Below are 22,132 nucleotides of genomic sequence, written 5' to 3'. Positions count from 1 at the left end.
AGATCCGAAAGCATGAGGATTGGTTGAGAGGTAACCTTCTCTTTGATCTTGTCAAAAGATTTTTTCTCATTAGCAGTCCATGAATACTTAATGTTCTTCTTTGTTAAGTCATGTAATGGTCGTGAAATTTGAGAAAATTTTGCTATGAAGCGTTTATAGTATGCACACATACCAATAAAGCTTCTTAGCTCATGTAGATTCCTTGGATTAGGTCATGCTTTTACTACCTCTAACTTCGATGGATCCATACGGATACCATCTTGAGAGATAATATGACCTAAGTATTGAATTTATTGAAGGAAAAATTCACTTTTCTTTTGGTTGAGAAAAAGCTTGTTCTTCCTCAATGCTTGAAAAATCGCTTGGAGATGTTGCTTGTGTTCCTCCAAGGACTTGGAGTAGATGATGATATCATCAAAGAACACTCCAGTGAACTTGCGGTAGGGTCTAAATATTTTCTCCATCAAACGATTGACTATGGCAGGTGCATTGGTCAAGCCAAAAGGCATGACTAGATATTCATAAAGACCAAATGTTGTACGAAACGCGGTCTTTAGGATATCTTCCTCCACTATCCTTATTTGATGATAGCCACTTTTAAGGCCAATCCTACTGAAGTAGGTATAGCCTTGTAGCTTATCAAATAGATCTTCTACTCGAGGTACGGAAAATCTGTTTTTGACAATGATATGGTTTAGTGCGCGATAGTCCACACACATGCGGTATGTACCATCTTTCTTTTGGACTAAAAAGACTGGAGAACAAAAGGGAGAGGAGCTAGGCCTCACCATCCCTTTGTCTACCATTTCTTGTACTTGCCTCATAATCTCCTCTTGTTGAGCTTGGGAAACTCGATAAGGAGGCTTGTTAGGTGGTGAGCTTCCTGATAGGAGCTCAATTCGATGGTCATCATCCCCTTGTTTTGGAGGTAAGTCCATAGGGATATCATCGATGAACACATCTTGGAATCCTTTTAGAAAGTTAGACAAGTCTAACTCTTCTTGATTCCTACCATTTTCACTTGATAAACCATTATCGTCATTAGTGGATTCTTTGACAAAAATCATGTACGCAAAAATTGAGCTTTTCATTGACTTATCAAAAGCTGGTGGATTTACAAGTGGTATAGTACGACCATACTCATTAGCATCTATATACATGTTCTTTCCCCTGTAGGTAAAGTAAATTCTCCTTTCACGTAACTTCATGTTGGCAGCCATGCGATCAAACCATGGCACCCCTAGGATAGCATCCTCATGTTTGAGAGGAGAGATGAAAAAGTCTTCTTTGTCGACATAGCTTTGGACATGAAGCCTCAACTTCCCAATCAAGGGAGTAACGAAGGCTTGCTGTCCCCTTGAAAGCTGTGTCAGCCGTTGCAATATCTCCCATCTCGAAAGCTTCAATGCCCAACTTGGTGGCCAACTCCGTTGATATGAAGTTGTGAGTAGAGCCAGGGTCAAACAAGATGAAGGCATCATGCTCCCTTACCTTTCCCCAGGCATAGGAGAGAGGTGATCGTTTGCAATGAGCATCCTCTTTTGGAGCTTCGATAGTGGAAGCTCTAGGAGTCTCATTGCGAGCATTTCTTTTGGGGCAAGAACAATAACCACGTTCTTGCTCCCCACACTTAAAACATTTCTGATATCCTTGCAAAAAGTTTCAATCTCTTCGGGAGAGAGTTTATTTTTACCTTTGTAAACTCCTTTCTCCTTGGACCGCCGATTGTGGTTGTTGTTGTTGGAATGGCCTTGGAAGAATTTTGGACATTAATTTTTTCCTTTGCATCACTTTTGTCTTTATTTTCCATGGGCTTGACATTCTGTCTAGCCCCTTGTTGGAAATTGATGCGCGGAGCAACCATGGTATGGTGGATTACTTCGCTGATAGAACTAGGCCGTTGAGAGTTGACATACTCGGCCATCTTTTGAGGTAATCCCGCACAGAATTGTTTCTTTTGCTCGGTGAAGTCTATCTTTTGAAAGACAGTAGCCTTGAGATGTAAATCCCAAAACTTGTCCACATATTTGTGAATAGACTCATGAGAGAGAAGCCTCAAACTCCGCCATTCGGTGAGCACTTTGTCCTTTGCATTGCTTGCAAGGAATTTCTTCATGATGGAAACTCGTAGAGTTTTCCATGTCTTTGGGGCTTCACCATTGCCACGAAGGCTAGCCCACCATTGATGAGCCAATTTTTGGAAGTGCATAGCTACATGGCGTAGCTGGACTCCGTGAATCCCTCCTCTCCAAAGGCCGCATCAAATCGTTGGATGAAGGACAATACTTTGTCGGTAGCACCAAAGCTGCCATCATAGGTGAGAAAAGAGATACTCTTTCCTCCCTCTTTGAACTTCTTTAGCTTTTAAGACCTTCGCCATGTAGGGTAAGATTTGTGATGTCCTCCCCTCTTGTATTCTCTAGGACAATAGCCATAGCTTTCATCGGTAGAGGAGGAAGGTGAAGAATAAGGAGAAGAGGGTGACCTCTTTCTTACCCTTTTCTTCCTTTGTTTCCTCTCTTCCCTTTTAGAGTGACGAGGAGTAAAGACTATGGTTTAACCATTTCCTCTTGGGAGGAGTTGGCGATCGTTTAGTCCGCCTTCTTCATGGAGCCACATCTTCGGAGGAACTTAGGGATTCATTACTTTCTTGATCTTTGGACGACTCCTCTTGTATGGGAGAGAGTCTTCTTTTGGGGGTCTCATCAAGAGGCCTCCTAAGCTCTCTCTCCTCTTGGAGAGGAAGGGAAATCCCATAAGCACGAAGTTGTTGAGTAACTTCGGCTTGCAAAGTAGGGTTGCCCGTAGCTTAATGCAACGTAGTAACAAGATAATTCATAAACATGGGGGCATCATCATTAGCACCTTCATGTGCATCAAATTTATCAATGTTCATTCTACTTTCCTCGTTATTGTCAGCCATGTTAATTAAACTTATGTGTTTACTTAGTCTATGCTTTGGCAATTCAAAACCTTAGTTGCTACTCCTCTTAGCCTTTGAAAATAGGCACTTAAGTATCTACACCCATGGCTCGAATTGGTTAATTATAGAGAGTAGTGGAGTGGGTCTAACATAGCGAAGTTGCCGAGGGATAGCTCCTTTCGGACTTCTTATGGCTCAATAATGGTAAAGTCATAGGCAAGTCTAAGAAGACTCCATTATTAAGACCAAAGCTCCCGAGATGTGCACCATATCCCACATACTCGGCTCAACAAAACCGATAATAGATCCCAGTCCCACTTACCCTAATATAATCAACAAAATCAACCATTAATAGGCTACTTAAGGACCTCTCTTCTTAAGCAAGAAACGAGAAACCAAATGCTCTGATACCAATGTAATGGGAATGGCCTATGAACTTTGAGGATAGCGAAATTAAGAGAATTAAGGTGAGCATTTTTGTGAGATCACTTTGAGAACATAGAGGGTGAACTTAATTGATGGTAGCAACATAAACATAGTACTTAATTAACTTGGCATAAACAATACTTTTGCAAGCGAGAGAGAGTATAGTACAGAACATGACAATAGTTGAGGACCGGATTTACTTGGAGCCGGTCCCCCTTCCAAAAGGCGTTTGTATTATAAATTCTCCCATCAAGAGAGACTTTGTTACAATACAATCTTTGTGTTCCTTGTGACCTTGGTGATGCTATGAAGATGGAAAGCTTCATGCATCACAAGCTTAACATAAACTTTGCAAAAAGAATTAACTATCCCAAGGCCTCAAACACCTTCGAAGGTGGAGAGAGCTAGCGGGGAATGAGGGTAGGAAAGAGGAAGAAGAAACATTCCATAGGAGAAAGAAATAGTTCTTCACTTATCTCATCGCTCTTCTTGCTTAGCATAGCATAATAGCATAGTAATGAAGATGAAAAAGATGGCAAGCTTAAGCATTTAAGCATGGCTCTTGGTTAGATTTGCATTCCATAGCCAAGAGTGTTGGTGTAGGCTCTCCACTTCTCAACAAACTTGGAGAAGGAGATGGAGCTCTTGCATTTTGCACTCCACACAATGAGAGAATGTATGTGTGTGTGTGGGAGAGTATACCCCCCCTCTCATGCTTGGTCCACACCTCTCTCTCTCTCTCTCTCTCTCTCTCTCTCTCTCTCTCGTATTATTTTATTATTTGTTTTGGACATGTGTCCTCTTTTTTCTCTTTGAGAGAAAGAATTTAATTATTTCTCTTTATGTATCTAAATTCTCATTGGACCCCTTTAAAACCTATCCAATAGCATTCAAACACATCATGAGGGCCACATGTGGAGGATCATTTGAACATGTGTCTTTTATGTTTATTAAGTCATTTGGTTGAATGGAATACTTCAAGGACTTATTCAATCAAGCATGTCACGTTCATGTCTCTTGAGAGTTATCTTTGAATTGAATACTTCAAGAACTTTAATCATTTAAACATGTGAGAAACACCTCAAGCTTTTGGATAAACTTAGCAAGACAACAAGCACCTTATACTTGGGTAGGATTCCCACCTCAAGGTCGGCCCTAGCTTGCCTAAGGTCAAAGTACTTTTGAACACTAACTTTTGGAGGTCCTTAATGAAGCTAACCCTACGGTATTTAAGCTCCATTAGGTATCATTGCTCTTTGACAGACCATATCTCATTTGGACCCCTTTACCATTGGCCCCGTGTTGAGATAGATCCGTAAGCACATGTCTATATTCTAACTCTTGTTCCCGTTTATTATCCCACATTAAATTATCAGTTTAATATGAGAAAATCATTTGGGTTGGTTAGATACTAGATTTTATGGCAGTAAGAGTTTGGGCAAGGGTGGGATTTAGAGGGGGCTAGGGTCCACTTGTTGGCGGAGTATAAGTGAATTAGTGTACTAGATATTCTAGTTTGAGCTAAGCTAATCCTAAAGAAGGCGAGAGATGATGGATGACATGAGGGAGAGGCTTCATTCTTATACAAGAGATAGCAGAGAAAAGGGGGGGGGGGGAGGCGAGGGGGGGAGGCGAGGGGGGGGGGGGGGGGGGGCTTCTTCTTGTAATCTTGACTCTTCGTGTGATTTTGGTGATAAGGTTTCTTAAGGAACCATCATAGATTGTCTTGCCTCTTATATGTATATATGGAATTTGATAAAGTACAAGGTTTAGCTAACTTCCCGCCTTTTAAGATATTGTTTTCCTTTGTATTCATTTGCAAGTTATGTTTCTACATTATTCAAACATGTGACTTGCAACAAAATTTTGTCCATCAAGCATTACATAGCCTTGTAAGTATCAAGTTCTACGTTCCATAATACACTTGCGGCAAGCAAATGCATTGATACAATGAAGCACTTACAGTATGGTGATTCTCGTAAGTATGTTGTAGATTAGCCCTCCTACTATGGATGTGTTGAAGTGTTGAAAGTGGATCCAAAGTAAATGTCAAAATCCTAATCAAGAACTTATCCACCCCTCCTTAATGCATGCATAGCCGAGGACAACTATGATTTAGGAGCAGGTATTGTTATAAAAATGTAATTTTGATTGCCCCAAAACAATTGAAAGATTTCTATACACCATTTTAGTCGAATGTCGATGTCTCTTTGAGGTTAGAACACAAGCTTGAAATTGAAACTGCAATCTTCTCTCTCGTGATGAGGTATGTCATCAAAATATTTTTTGGTGATTCTGAAATGATAAAAAGGATTCAACGTATCATTGTAATACCACCTCAATGTCTTTAGGAGGTTAGAGTAGAAGCTTTAATTTAAGAATGAACCTCTTGAGAAAGTGAAGATGCTCGAAGAAATCGATAATAATTGAGCAATGAACTAGTGCCATGAAAAATTCAAACCTTAGTAGTGCTAGAAGGATCACAAAATATTAACATGATCTATGATTTTTTTCAAGCTATTACAATAAAGAGTCATAGAGATTACCTCCAAATGTAAATTTTCTCTCTCAAGAAACAGGTGGACGTACATGTCAAGCCTGAGTGATTTAAGAGCTTGGTAAAAATTCATTGATCACTATAAAACTTTTGAAGAATTTCAACTTGATTTTGGGGAATCAAAGCCTTAGAAGTAGCTGGAAACAATATTTTTCTCTAGAAAATGGATCGGGTGTGGTGTGAAAATCAACAATGAATTTGTGAACTCTCAATTCTTTAGAAACCATCACTACAGACTAATAAATTTTCTCAAGGTACCAACATATTTTTCAAGACCAAAAATCTTTTTGAAAACTGACCTAGTTATGGAACTTTTCTCTCTAACCAGACCCAAAAGAAGGAATATGGGCAAGAAGGCTATGAAGAGGAGGGGATAAGGCCTAGGTTTTGACCAAGGCCACCCTAAATTCCTTTAAAAAAAGTGAGGGGAAACACTTATTAGATGGAAAGAACCTAAAAGCAACAAAACCTATTGCTATTTCTTTGGATAGTTATTTACATAGTATGATGTTTCCTTAGTCGTGACACAGCTGATTTCTGGCAACAAAATAATCATGATAAGGCCCCTTTGGCTTGTATCAGAACAAATGGATGCCTCTGACATTTCAAACGTAAAATTCAACACATTTGCCTAGATAGTTTAGCTACAAGCCTGATCGAAAAGCGTCTTACATTTAAGACGAAGGATTCTCTTCAAGTATTGCCTCTAGCTCTACCACTTTATAAATTACAACATCTACTTCTTTGATCACTCTGACTTCATTCTCAAACCATCAATCAGAACTATTTGCAATTAACTTACCTCCTGGTTGCCTACTTCAAAAAGTACTGCAGGTTTGAATAACCAAATTGGCTGCAATCGGCAGATACCGCAAAAACCATAAATTGTTAGTATTATGTCTCCCTGCACCCTCCAATAAGAAAAGAAATGACCACACTGATTCAATTCAGTAATTTAACATGGGCTTGTTCCACTTCACAACCTATTCAACCTATTGGGCAGTCTTTTGAATGCCGTCTTGCTGAATATTGCAATCAATTCCACCCCCACTTTTCGAAGATTATTACAAATCTGATGATTAATGTTTTAATTTACAGACTGCAGAGACTCCATGCTCTCTGAATATACAAGATATAGACCTCTAAACTATATATACAAAGAGTATTGAATCATGCAGTCAAGCCACCCAAAGGCAGTTCCCTTCTTGCTCTTCCGTGGGTGATTTTTTGGAAGCAAACCACTCACCTGATCCTGCTCAAACACTCCCGTTCTGTCATCTGTCAAAATGCACATGTGTATCTCCCTGTAGAGCTTCCTGCTCTATAAATGCCCCTACCAAATTTTAATGCAAGTGAGAAATTCTCAAGGATACGACTGTCCGCCTTGCCATGGTCTGCATTGGACTTTCTACTAATCATTCAGCTGGTGCTTGAATGAGTTTATGTCCTCATCTGGTTCCAGCCGCTTTGGTTTCTAGTTCTCTTATGCTGTGCAGCAGCTTGAGATAATTTGAGGCTTCTGAAGCCATGAACACGCTGAAGGGATTCCCTCTGCTTTGCATGTATGATGCAAGTACAAAATATGCTATACACCATCAAATGGCAGATAATAAATAGCTCAGACTGCAGGCCCAAAATCACTTTATTTGTCTCTGTTGTGTCTTGAACTCAAGTAAAAGGTTCTGTTTCTCAGTCTCAGGCACAGATAATAACCACTTGCAGAACTCAGTCTTCTCCATTCCTTTAAACTTTGCAAGTAAATCGAACTGTTCTTTCTTACTTACAACATTGTACTTGTTTGTAGACGCTGACAACTTTTCTTTGCAAACTTTTATATCTGTGTGTCCAACTGATTTGATAGCCTTTTTAGATAGGGTTTGATCTAATGGAGGCTTGTCTTTTACTGATGAGGATGAAGTATTGACTTCTACACCATCTGTGGCTGTCGCTTTGTAATTCACAACATCTTCATTACGGTGAGCATAAACAACTCCTGCAAAACAAGATGTATCAATTTAGCATAACAGAGACATGCACTGGTCTGCGTGCTTGGCACAAATAGATAACCACAGTTAGCAGCAGCCTCCCAAAGAGAGCGGTATGAGATCGGCAACACAAAAGAAAGAAAGAAAGAAGAGAGTATATTGACGTCTTTAAAAGGCCAATGTGGCCTATGAGACCAAACCAGTACCTACAATGAAGGAAATCTCTCATCTAAGAGAAACAGAAAAGCAAGCTTAAAGCTACAGACTGAAATGAGCTACCTAAAAATTACATCCATAGTCCAGGTATACAAGGTATCACTACATGAGAGAGAGAGAGAGAGAGAGAGAGAGAGAGAGAGAGAGAGAATGAAATGTAATATTAACGTCTTCAAAAGGCCAAAATGACCTATGAGACCAAAAGGTTACATGTGGTGAATCTAATACCAGGTCTGGGCACAAAAAGTACAAAGATGTCACGTCACACGTGACACATCTAACCCTATGTGTACGTGGACAAGCTACTTCATGATAACGGTTCAGTTCAGTTCAATTAGTCTAGAATAGGAAGTGATCTAGCACTTTTGTGAGTCTGTTCGCAAACCGTGCATGTCAAGACACTTAGAGTAGATGCATATCCTCTGGTTGCACACAACATGATCATCAGATTAAAGTCAGAACCCATCAGTAGCATTTTTACAATGCATAGACCTATTTTCCCTATTTTTGACATTTTTCACTTATTATTTTTAAGTGACTTTTGTTGGGAACTAGGTAGGGCAATTTTAGAAACAAAGTACATAAAGAAACCCTAGCGCTAGCATTTATGGCAGAACAGGCAGCAGGAACTTCGGTTCAATAGGCAACTTCTCAACAGGAAACACCCCCCCCCAAAGCAAACCTAGCGTTTTTGCACCAATTGCAAAGCCTAGCGTTTTTGCACCAATTGCAAAGCCTAGCGTTTTTGCACTAAGACCAAGATCAGCCTAGCGTTTTTGCATTGCAGCAGCCTGGCGACAGCAAGACCACAGAATAGCCCTAGCGTTAGCAGATTCCCCACAGCAGAACAGTTTTCAGTCGTAGCGTTTTTGTATAAGCATAGCGTTTTGCAGATTCCCCGCGACGGAACACCAAGAAGCATCAGCATGTTCAGTTTTCAGCAATCAGACATCGCAGAAGAAGTCCCGAACCTCGTAGATCTCACCTTCCCGCAACAGATCCTCGCCGCACGGTAAGATCAGCCACAGTTTGCAGTTTCAGCCTGGAAAACGCATATTTCAGCAGCTGCGTTTTCAACGCGTCGTCGTTGCATCGTCGTCATCGACATCGTGACCAACATAGAGTCAAAATTCAAAAAAGATTTGCGGATTTCAGCCATTAGCGTTTTCAGATTTCAGCCCGTCTCGTCGTCGTCGACATCGTCGGCAAGTCCAAAGCATTGTAGAGATTTGTGCAATCAATAGTAGACCGCTCTCGCCATAGAGAGTGGGGCCTTTGGAGGAGGGTTTGACAACATTCTGGTGTCGTATTCTCTTCTCTCTATATCTCTCAGTCTCAGCACCTTCAGTCACAGTGTTTATCCACTTTGTTTGTGACCACTTGCACTCTATCACTAAAGGAACGGAAGGCTCTTCCTTCCGTAAGCAAAAGGAACCTTGAGCACAGTTCGGAGCACTCATCTTGAGCAAAGTTCAACATTAACTTCCGTTGCACCTTACAAAAGAACTGAAAAAAAAATAGTGGGTAGGGATGAGGTGAAAGCCGATACAAAGAGAATAGGAAATACAAAGGGTAAGCTGATACAAATGCAATGGAGCTCTTTGACAATCAAGGCATCATATACATATACATCAGTATCCAGGACGGCTCCTATGTTGCGCCAATATGGTATGGATCCTCTGTCGCAATCTACATCGATATCGAGAGGGCCCCCTCATCCGTGGGCCACGGGACAGAGAGGGGATCCCAATAGCGTAACAAGATGAGCTTTGGTTGTGACGCCATGCTACGCGTCCAACCTGTACCCGCCCCTGAGGAGGCTAGTCTAGCATTCGCACAGAGTCAGCTTCACCAAAGCTTATTCCAAGGTAGGATGTTCACTAAAGAAGAACTCGAGGTGTAAGGTGGAGCGGAAGTGAATGTTGAACTTTGCTCAAGATGAGTGCTCCGAACTCTGCTCAAGGTTCCTTTTACTTACGGAAGGGAGAGCCTTCCGTTCCTTTAGTGAGAGAGTGCAATGGACACAAACAAAGTGGATAAACACTGTGAATGAAGGTACTGAGACTGAGAGATAGAGAGAAGAGAATATGACACCCGAATGTTGTCAAACCCTCCTCCGAAGGCCCCACTCTCTATGGCGAGAGCGGTCTACTATTGATTGCAAAAATCTCTACAACGCTTGGACTTGCCGACGATGCGACGATGAGACGGGCTGAAATCTGAAAATGCTAAGGGCTGAAATCTACAAATCTTCATCTGCCGAATTCTGACTCTATGTCGGTGACGATGTAACAGACTTGGACACTCCAAGTCAAGAATCAATCACGACAGCACCAAATAACCACTTCAAAACAGTTCACAATTCACAATAGATTTGCACTGGCCCGGCGGAGTTCCGTGCCTAGAGATATTGGCCCCAAAGACTGGCGCTCCTTTTGGTATTTCTTTATGTATTAATCAGTTCAAAGTACAAGAGAGATTCGGGTCTCACTTTGTCACATGACACATCCAACCCTATGTGTCTGTAGTCAATCCAATCAGTCTAGATTGAAAGTAATCTAGCACTTTTGTGAGTCTATTCGTAGATCGTGCATGCCCAATCACTTAGTGTAGATCCATATCCTCTGGTTGCACAGCATGATCATAAGCATTCCCATCAGAATCCTTCAGGGGAATTTTTCAGTGCATTTAGCCTATTTTACCTATTTTTGACATATTTCACTTGTTATTTTTAAGTGACTTTTGTTGGAAAGTAGGTAGGGCAAATTGAGTAAGTTTGTATATAAGCAAACCTAGACTAGCACTAAATGGCAGAAGAGGCAGCAAATTGAGTAAGTTTGTATATAAGCAAACCTAGACTAGCACTAAATGGCAGAAGAGGCAGCAAGAGCCAAGCTCAACAAAAAAGACCCTTGGTAGACTTTCCCCCAAGCAAAGACATCATCACCAAAGACCCCCTTCCCTAGCGTTTTTCTCATCAGCATCAGCCTGGCGTTTTTCATCATGAGGATCATCGCCTAGCATCACAGATACATAGCAGTTGCAATAGATCTTCACCGCAAGAAGTCCCAGCACCTAGCATTAGTTAAAACGCCAGATCGCCCTCACTTCTGACCTGGCGTTTTTCAGCAATAAAGAACATCAGTTTTCAGCCTTAAGACCTGCAGATTTTCAGCAACAAAGATCGGTAGAATCAGCCCCAAAACCAGCGTTTTTGGATTTGTAGCAGATTTCAGTCCATAGCGATTTTGGACAGCAGATAAAAAGATTGCAGATTTCAGCCCTTACGTCGGCCTCGCCATCACCGTCGTTATTGCCGACATAGCCTAGACTTGCATCAGTCACATGCATTCAGTTTGTACCAATTTGTGCAATCATAAGTAGACCACTCTAGCCGACGAGAGTGGGGCCTTCGGAGGAGGGTTTTACAACGTCTCTGATGTCGTATTCTCTTCGCTCTCTATCTCTCAGTCTCATACACTCTCATGCACAGTGTCCATTCACTTTGTTAGTGATCATTGCATTCTCTCATTAAGAACGGAAGGCTCTCCCTTCCATAAGAACAAAAGGAACCTTGAGCACAGTCCGGAGCACTCATCTTGAGCAAAGCGCAAACATTCATTTCGCTGCACCTAACACACTCTCAAACTCTGCGTCCAGATGCTCTGTAGAGTGTGAGCCGTCACCACTTATTTATTTGTTTACAAGGGATGCCAAAAGCAAAGCCCCAAAAGCTTCAGATCAAAAGCCTCAAAATAAAAGCAAAATCTCATTCCTCTCTCAAGCTCTCTTGAGCTTTAGGAAAATAAAGCAAAAAGTATTCTCTCTCTTTTTGCAATTGCGTAGAGAAAAGCTGGCTACTAGCTGCCGTAAATTGCGCCGCTTTTTCTGGGCCCTACCGTACGGTGCCACATCAGCATCTTAGCGCTTTTTCACTGCTGCCCTTTTAGGGTTAGGGTTAGGGTTTCTGTAGTTTTTAGGATCTTTGGTAGATTTTAGGGTTTGCAGGTTTTAGGGTTAGGGTTTGCAAATTTAGGGTTTTCAATAGCAGTCAGGGTTTCCTCTCAGACAACCACATCATCACTTTGTGACATACCCCCCTCTTGAAAGCATTGTAATCGCCCTCGATTACGCCTGCAAAACAAACAGAGGCCATAAACCGTCTTAGCAGACACTTGACTGTTAGTACCTACGTACTAGGAACACACATCTAGCACATGTACCAATCGACAGTCACATCACACGACATCACAGGACATCACTAGACATCACAGGATATCACATGGCATTCAACATTCATTCGGATCTTAGACCATGATTTATCGGCAACGTAGCTCGCAATCGCATCTAGATTCAATCGGGACCTCATCGATGTCCGATTGACTAACCCCTATTGCAACCATGTCTATTCGAGATCAATCAGGCCAAAATGCTGCATTCATTTTGTCTATCAATTCATGCACTTAAAAGAAGTCAAGAACAAATCAGTATCATAATCAAGAATTCCATTTCATAAAGTCATCCAGCAGAATACTGTCAGCTCTCAGTATCCCTGAAGCTCAAAGAGACATCAGTGACTTTAGTATCAAAATCGAGGCATCTGTTGACAAAGGAGCAGAGTAACTCTCCTCTTGTGCATCTGACTGCACCAGATCTCCAGCCAAGCTGAATTCTGGGTTCCATTTGGAGTAGACTATGCTAAACCAAAAGCCTCGAGGTAAAGTTTCACAATCTGAGGAGTATCTGCTAGGTCCTCCTCCTCCATCCACTTCGCATCCAATGCAGGATAGTTCTTGAACTTAACCAAGAACCGCCTTCGGAATTTACCTTTATTCTTTGTATCCTTATGTGCCAAAATTTGTTCAAGAACAAGGATCTCCTCGTTTTCTTCCACTTCGGGTTGCTCATCAGGCTCCCCATCATCAGGCACATCACCTTTAAAAGGTTTCAGGAGACACACATGACATGAATTGTGAATCCTCCAAGTATTAGGCAGTTTCAGTTGGAAGGAGACATCATTTATCTTTTCAGTGATCTGGAAAGGTCCGTAATATCGCATACTAAGCTTTGGAAAAAGCCTCTCCTTTCCCTTTTTCTTTCTCAGGCATGCCTTCTCAAAACATAAGAGCACCCAATCATCCTCCTTCAATTTCAAATCGCGACGATGGCGATCCGCTGCCTTTTTCTGTCGTTCTTGAGATTTCTGCAAAGTCTCGCGAAACTTGGCAAAAGCCGTATCTAAGTCTCGCGTATATTCATCTGCTTCAAAAATCTTATCTTTCGTGCTTAGAAAGGGTGGAACCTTCGCAGCACCTTCAACAATCTCAAATTGCGTATTCCCCGTCGAAGAGTGTATCGTGTTATTGTAGGCAAATTCCACCAAAGGTAAGTACTTTTCCCATTGAGTCTTCTGATCCGAGATATAAGACTTCAATAAATCTAAAACCATTGAATTGGCAATCTCAGATTGCCCGTCAGTCTGCGGGTGGAACGATGACGAGAACTGCAACCGCGTGCCAATGTTCTTCCAAATTGCCTTCCAAAACAAACTCGTAAATCTGGAGTCTCTGTCAAAGACAATCGTCTCAGGCATGCCATGTAATCTGAAAATCTGGGCTACAAACAGTCTCGCTAAGTGATCCGGCTTGACTGTTTTCTTCACTGGAATGAAATGAGCATGTTTGCTAAATCTGTCAATAACAATCCAGATACCATCGTGACCACTCTGTGTTCTCGGGAGATCAAAAATGAAATCCATTGCAATACTTTCCCAGGGGCGGGTGGATATGGGTAAAGGCTGTTACAATCCCTGTGCTTTATGCCTATCAAACTTGACCTTCTGGCATACTAAGCAACTGCGCACAAACTCTTCTACATCCTTTGTGAGTCTCGGCCAAAAGAAGTATCTCTCTACCCCTTTCATGGTGGTAGCAATGCCGCGGTGACCCGTAAAAGGTGGACAGTAGCATTCAGTCATAACCTTTTCCCTCAACAGTTGTGTAACGCACAACATGGTTTTTGTCATCAAGTAGCCATCACGAATGGAATATCCCGCTACTGTCTCCCCATCCCATATCCGTATGAAAACTTCTACAAAATCTGTGGCATACTGGTCGACCATATCCTTGAAGCTCCTGTAATGTATCACGGAAATAGCCAGAACCAACGGCTTCCGAGACAAAGCATCTGCCACCACATTCTTTTGTCCCTGCACATGGACAACCTGGAAGTGGAACTGTGACAAGATGTTCGCCCACCGCATCTACTTTTCCGAAAACTGCTTCTGTGACAAGAAGTAGCGCAAACTCTGATGGTCTGTAAAGACAGTAATATCCGCTCCCAGTAGGTAATGCTGCCACTGAGTAAGAGCATGGATAACCGCCAAAAGCTCTTTCTCATAAATCTATGCTCTCATTTCCGGCCTTGAGAACAATCAGCTCCCGTAAGCAATGTCGGGGCCTTCTTGCATTAAGACCGCACCCAGACTCTATGGGTCCCCACGAGAAAGGGACTCCTTTCTGTGTCAAGGTATGCAAAGGGGAAGCAACCTCTGCAAAACTTTCGAATGAACTGCCTGTAGTACGAACACAATCCCAAGAAGCTTCTAACTTCATGGACATTCTTCAAATCGGGCCAATCACGGATAGTCTCTATCTTGGCCGTATCCATTTGCACTCTTGCTGCTGAGACAATGTGTTCCAAAAAGTGTATCTCTGGTAGGAAAAATTCGCTTTATTTTGCATTAATCACTAACTTGTGATCTCGTAATGCCTGAAAGACCTGAAGCAAATGATCTCTGTGTTCTGCATCATTCTTGGAGAAAACAATGATATCGTCAAAGAAAGGGCCAACAAATAGCCTGTACTCTCGAAAAATCTTGTCCATCATCCGGTTAAATGTCGCAAGAGCATTGGTTAAGCCAAAAGGCATCACCAAAAACTCAAATAAACCAAAAGTCAACAGAAAAGTTGTCTTGTAGATGTCTCTCGGCGCGATTCTGATCTAATGATATCCACTCTTCAAATCAATCCTGCTAAAGCATGAGGATCCCTGTAATCTGTCGAGTATATCATCGATCCTAGGAATCGGAAATCTGTTCTTGATGGTGATTTTGTTAAGAGCTATATAATCGATGCACATTCTCCAAGATCCGTCTTTCTTCAAAACCAACAACACTGGAGAGCAATACAGTGAAGTACTAGGCTGGACAAGACCCTTTTCCAAGAGGTCTTTCACTTGGTTCATAATCTCTTCATTCTGTGCTCGGCTCACGCGGTAAGGTGGCCGGTTCGGTGGTGTGCTTCTAGGTATCAGATCATTGGTATAATCTCCAGGCCCTCTAAAAAAAGCAATCGACATGAGTGTGGAGAAAAATCTTGGCGTTCTTTTGTTCAGGTCAAAATATATTCGACCTTTATCCATCATTCAGTTCTCTCCCAAAAGAATGAGTAAAGAAATTGAAGTTCAACAAGTACAATCTCTGAGCCCTTCATTTGTCAAAGTCGCTTTCTCGGCCCGGTAGTCAACCACGACGTAGTTTTTCTGGAACCAAAGGATTTCGAGTAGAACGTCACTCGCATGCCATGAACACCCCTGTCATTGCAAACGACATTTGTCAATGCTCGGTTCGGTGTAATGGCAACATCCCGTCCGAGTGCCACTCGAACTACCTCCGCCTGTGGTCTCAACCTGTCAAGCGTAGTTCCAAATCGAGCCGCCAATTCCAAGTGAAAAGAAGTTGGCCTTGGCTTCTTCAAAAGAGCTTCCTGATCCTTCACTTTTGCCCCAAAAGCGGCAAAGTTTGTACTTTCATTCATTTGATTCGGTTCAGGTCCCACGCCATGCGATACTAGTTCTGCTTTTTGTCTGCCTTTTCTGCCACGTCTCTCAACTGCTTTAGAACTTTCTGGCCTTTCTTCATCTTGTTCATTCGGTGCCTAGTTAGGGCACTTCGCAGAGATATGTCCATGTTCCCCGCATCCAAAGCACTTCCCCTCCCTAATGAAGCGAGCTCTCTCCTCAAGAGTAAGCTTGGGTCGTGCATCCTTTTCTGGGTTGCTCTTTCTCTTTCTACTTTCATCGTTGAAGTCTGTTCGGCTCGTTGTGTCATGACCTCATCGGTGTGGTAGGTCAGACTACCAGACTGAATGGCAAAACCCCGCTTCGCATGACTCATCAACTCCTGAATAGAAGCTGACTTCTCTTCCAAGCAGTGATCTCGGATCTCTGTAGATAGACCCAAGGTAAACCGCTCAATCTGTTCTCTGAACGAGATCTTCTTGAATGAAGAGGCGAGTAGAAAAGAGCTCCAAAATCTCTTGCAATAAGCATCCGTTGTATCTCTCTTGGTCATTCGAAGATGGTTCCAAGCATCTCGTATATAGCGTTCATACTCTTGCGTCAGCCAAGAAGAAATAAAAAGCTTCTTAAATTTCAACCATTTAACTGGCGCAGTCTTGTTTAAAAGAAGCGTGGACCACCAAGTTCGAGCATTCCCCTTAAAATAAGAGGCAGCTCTCCGAATCTTGGAGTGCTCTGAGTAGCGTCCTCCCGCGAAAGCGATGTCAAACTGTTGTATAAAAGACAAAGCCTTCGAAGCATCTTTATATCCTGAAAACGTGTCAAATTTGATCGATTGTCCACCTTCCTTAAACTCTCGGACTTTCTTGCTTTTATCTACCAGAAAGTCATACTGGTTGGCTTTATAAAAATTCTTCTTGTTCGCATGAAAGTTGCCGTCATCAAAGTCTAAACTGTCTGTAGATGAGTCCTCTGTAGAACTGTCACTCACTGGGCGAGATTTAGACTTCTTTGCCTTTTTCTTGCCCTTTCCGAAGCGTTGTTTCTTGCTTCGCGTTTTGCCTTTTCTGTCTTCTTCGCTCGAATCTAAAGAGCTAGAAGAAGTATCAGAAGAAGAAGAAGAAGAAGAATTGGGTACTCCTTCAAAGCGAACACGCTTTTTTTGTTTCTTTGCCTTAACAAATGTCGACTAACGAACCCAAATAACCCAGGAAGTCAGTGCCTTTCTTCTGCTTTTTGCCGTGCTTTTGAGCTTTGTTCTGCGCGTCAAAAAGCTGAGCAATCCGTGCATCAACCATCTCTTCTTTCTCCTTCTCTGAATATGTCTTGTGAGCAAGGTTTCTTGAGAGCGGGTTTCAGGGGTGGTGGGTGGATTTCTACCACTGCTCGTGCACTTCGTGAAAAGAAGTCTCGCTCATATATTTTGCCAATTTTGGGTCCGTCGCAAAACTGAGCATCATCTTTGTTGCATCGCCGATCAATTGACGACGCTTCATCTCTCATTGCTCCGCCTGAGTAGGCCGAGGCGGGCCGTACTCTCTGCCGGAATCTTCGTTGTGATCTTTCCCCGCATCTCCGGATGCAAAGGGAGTCGATTGATCCTTGCGTGAAGCCATAAGTGCCGCGTGAAAAAAAAAATCCCGTAGAAGAGAAATCGGCCGTGCTCTGATACCACTGTAACAGACTTGGACACTCCAAGTCAAGAATCAATCACGAAGGCACCAAATAACCACTTCAAAACAGTTCATAGTTCACGGCGGAGTTCCGTGCCTAGAGAAATTGGCAACGAAGACTGGCGCTCCTTTCGGTTTTTCTTTATGAATTAAGCATTTCAAAGTACAAGAGTGGTTCGGGTCTCACTCTCAGACTCTACGTCCAGATGGTTTGCAGAGTGTGAGCCCTCACCACTTATTTATTTGTTTACAAGAGATGCCAAAAGCAGAGCCCCAAAAGCTTCAAATCAAAAGCCTAACAATAAAAGCAAAATCTCTTTCCTCTCTCAAGCTCTCTTGAGCTTTAGGAAAATAAAGCAAAAAGTATTTTCTCTCTCTTTCTCCAATTGCGTAGAGAAAAGCTGACTGCTGGCTGCCGTGAATTGCGCCGCTTTTTCCGGGCCCTACCGTATGGTGCCACATCAGCATCTCATCGCTTTTTCACTGCTGCCCTATTAGAGTTAGAGTTAGGGTTTCGGCAGTTTTTAGGGTTTTTGGCAAAGTTTTTAGGGTTTGCAGATTTAGGGTTTTCAGCAGCAATCAAGGTTTCCTCTCAGGCAACCACGTCATCACTTTGTGACAGACGATGTCGATGACGACGATGCGACGACGACGTGCTGAAAACGCAGATGCTGAAATCTGCGTTTTCAAGGCTGAATCTGCAAACTTCGGTGGATCTGACCGTGCGGCGAGGATCTGTTGCGGGAAGGTGAGATCTACGAGGTTCAGGGGTTCTACTACGAGTACTGATTGCCGAAAACTGAAAACAATGAGTCTAGGGCTGATTCCATCGCAAAGATCTGCAAAAACGCTGAGGTGTCTTCCAGATGCAAAAACGCTAGGGCCGATAATCCTCTGTTGCGGTAGAAATCTGCTAACTGCTGTAGAATTTGCTAATGCTAGTGGATCTGCTATCTTATGTGGGAGTGACAAAGGTGCCAGATCACTTCCTATTCTAGACTGACTTGACTGAACTGAACCCTGGTCATGCTGTAGCTTGTCCACGGACACATAGGGTTGGATGTGTCACGTGACATCCCCTCCTTTTCAAAGTGAGGTACTCGTACCAAACTGTATGGCGTCGAGGGAGATCGCCAACATCATCCAGAATCCTCGAAAGGACTCTTCGCCGGCCCACTCTGAGGTGTGGGTCGTGCAATACTTGAACTTCATAAAGGTCTGCAACGCTTGCTTCTTTGGGCCGGGCCGAAAGTGATGCGAAGTCATATGAGTCTCCTTCAATGCTTCCACTTCTTCTATGGATGTAGGTCCACCTTCTTCGAGAATCTCCGAGGCTGAAATTCCTGAAACCACTTCCAAAACAAAAACATGAATATACCCATTCCATGTAAAGTGATTGGAAAAATATTATTCCTTTGAAAAAACTGTGCATGCAATGCAGAAAAACAAAGTGACGGAGTGTCAAACCGTTCATCAAGCACATGCACACAATGGGATCGAATCTTGACTTTCTGATCTAGATCAATCAACTCTAGCAAATCACAATGGAAATGACGATGCTTGATGCTCAATCTTTCTTGTGCTCTTTCTGAGACTGTGTCATGCCAAGGAAGAGACATGGAATGTGAATTCCTTGAATGCAAAAATTAGAATCTGCATACATGCGTGCTCATTCATGAGTGAATCGTGCTCAGCGTACAATATGTCATTCCTAGGAAAAGGGATCACATAAGGACGGTGACTAAAATATAGGAAACGATCACGAATGAAACACTCGAACAATGCGTGCTGACTCATCATGCGAACATATAGTACTTCCTGGGGGGGCTCTTTGGACCTAGGCTCGAGAGCCAATATCGGTTCTTCGTGATCGAGTGAATCTTCTTGTGGGGGTTCTTTGGATCTCAACTCGAGAGCCAAGATCGGTTCTTCGTGATTGATCGTCTCTGCAATGAGGTTAGCTTCACTAGAAACAGTATCAACTAACACATCATCCTTGTGACCAATCACATCATCTTCATGCAAATCATCATGCTTGCGAGAAATCTCACATCTTTCTTACTTCATATTTACGCTCAATTTTTGCTTTTCTTGCTTCATGTTCTAACTTCCTTGCTTCGCGTTCTAACTTGCTGTCCATAAACATCTGCTCCAACTCCTCCATAGGAGTTAGTGCAATCCTTGGCGTAGATGGGGACGGGTGGGAAAAACTTACTTGTGGAGAAAACACTTCTTCGCCACTCCCATGCTCACCACCTCCAAGCGAAGTATCCATTCCGCTTCGAGTGATGACCATCCACTGAAGTCTTGGTTCTTAAGTTCACGAGGAACTTGCGTTCTTATGGGTCTTGGATTCTTGGGTTCTTGGGGGTCTTGAGGTTCTTCTTTCGCTTGCAATCTGTGTTAGAGAAGGATCTTCTCTTCACCCGAGCTCTGCTCTTTTCCACGGGTGCACCCCTTGGCGGCCTTGCGCTCACACCGAGGTTGCTTTTTCCCACCTCACGTCGATTGGCCGGCCGCTAAGTGCAAGGTCCGCTCTCACTAAGTATAAAGAGGCTCAAGGGGAAGATGGACAAGCCCTTCTTTCTTGGGTTTCCTGTCACTCTTCAAAAACACGATTAGGAATCGACACGCCCAAGAGAACTTGGGTTACGTACGACCATAACAAGCAAAAAAAAATTATGTGGTTCCTGTGGTTCTTCCTTGAGTGATACAGAACACTACCAAAGCTCTGATACCAATGTTAGGTGGAGCGGAAGTGAATGATGAACTTTGCTCGAGATGAGTGCTCCGAACTGTGTTCAAGGTTCCTTTTACTTACGGAAGGGAGAGCCTTCCGTTCCTTAAGTGAGAGAGTGCAATGGACACAAACAAAGTGGATAAACACTGTGAATGAAGGTACTGACACTGAGAGATAGAGAGAGAAGAGAATACGACACCAGAATGTTGTCAAACCCTCCTCTAAAGGCCCCACTCTCTATGGCGAGAGCAATCTACTATTGATTGCACAAATCTCTACAATGCTTTGGACTTGCCGAAGATGTCGACGACGATGCAAACGACGACGACGAAATGGGCTGAAATCTGAAACTGCTAAGGGCTGAAATTTGAAAATATTTATCTGCTGAATTCTGACTCTAAGTCAGTAACGATGTTGATGACAACGATGCGACGACGACGCGCTGAAAACGCAGATGCTGAAATCTGCGTTTTCCGGGCTGCATCTGCAAACTTCGGTGGATCTTACCGTGCGGCAAGGATCTGCTGCAACAAGGTGAGATCTGCGAGGTTTGGGGATTCTACTGCGGATACTGACTGCTGAAAACCTGAAAACACCGAGTCTAGCTGTCACCAGCGTGTGACTACTATCTATCCTTTTTGTTGATTTCTTTCTTATTATTTATTCATTTTCACTTTTTGGAAACACACCTCGGGAAATCTAACTGCCCTGCATTGCATAGCTAGTGTGGAACTGTTCAGAGGGAGTCCAGGCCTGAGGGCAAGAGAGCACTAAGGTTGGACAAGGACTATGGTTAGCCAAAGTGGGGTCATTGACTAGCCAAAGTGGAATCCTTTCCTATAGAGGCTACATTTCAGTTCTGGGTGTGGCTGCAGTGTACATAGGGGGTCGGATGACCTAAAAAGATACAATGGCAACATTTCCTAAAATTTAGGGAACTGCTATTTTGGGACCTGAAAATGTGTTCGCGTCATTACCTCCAGAATGACAAGGGGAACATTTTATTACTCAGCAGTGAAGTCAACTGGGCAACCGGTCGGGAGATTTTTAGGCGGAAACCCCGAAACGGGAAATGGCTTGTAAATGTGCCAAGTGGCACATTTCCGTGCACTTTCCTCATGCATGAAGAGGGGGCGCTGATTTTAGAGAGGAGAGGGGCTCATTTTCAAGCTATCACAGGTTGAGAGCTTCAATGGAGTGCTTGCTTACCTCTTATGTACAGTGCGGTGCCAGGAGTGATGCCCTGCACGCTACGCACTGCCCTCTCTCTCCCCTATGGGAGTATGTTATGCCCCTCTAGTGGGCTTTTCAATTGACCAATGTACAGTTGTGTGGGTTCATGCGCAATTGCCGAGGCAAGAGCCTCTTGCACAGGTACTGCATTAGCTAGCGGCTAATCCTCCGCAAGTACAGGTGATTCGGAGAGGTTTCACGTGCGAAATCTCGTCTGATTCAAAGGGCAAGTAGCCCTACACGTGCGGGAGCTCGAGGACTTGCTACGGATGCGATCAACACTCAAAACAGAGCCCGAAACAGTAAATTACAACCTGCTGTGTATTTTTGCAGGTTTAGGGTTTTGACCCTAAACGAACCCTAATACCCCCAGGAAGTTCGGGGACGCAAGCGGACTGCTGTACAGGTGATCTGGCGCATTTTCGGGGCAGAAAACAAAGAATTCAAGGTGCTACAGATTCTCGCCAGGTTTTGCAAAGTGTTCATATGCGTCGGGAAAGTCACCTATTGCGTGGGGATACTAACTGTGAAGCGTCCTAGTACAAATATGCTACCATCGGACCAGAACAGTTGAAATTC

The 22,132-nt window shown here is 43.0% G+C and overlaps 1 protein-coding gene across 1 annotated transcript in view; it reads right to left on the bottom strand.

Moving 5' to 3' along the window:
* Positions 1 to 6,823: 6,823 nt before the first annotated feature.
* The window catches only part of SWI2 (switch 2), a 59,981-nt gene continuing 44,672 nt past the window's right edge, over positions 6,824 to 22,132 (bottom strand). The window contains exon 8 of the mRNA XM_086489014.1: positions 6,824 to 7,899. Within this exon, the coding sequence (XP_086345140.1) occupies positions 7,544 to 7,899 (356 nt within the window). The 3' untranslated portion in view covers positions 6,824 to 7,543. The remainder of the gene's footprint in view (positions 7,900 to 22,132) is intronic.

This window comes from Adiantum capillus-veneris, chromosome 18 (assembly GCF_014529385.1).
Source record: "Adiantum capillus-veneris isolate H3 chromosome 18, ASM1452938v2, whole genome shotgun sequence".
Taxonomy (NCBI): Eukaryota; Viridiplantae; Streptophyta; class Polypodiopsida; order Polypodiales; family Pteridaceae; genus Adiantum; species Adiantum capillus-veneris.
Note: the sequence above shows the minus strand (reverse complement) of the source record. Positions and strands in the feature narration are given on the sequence as shown.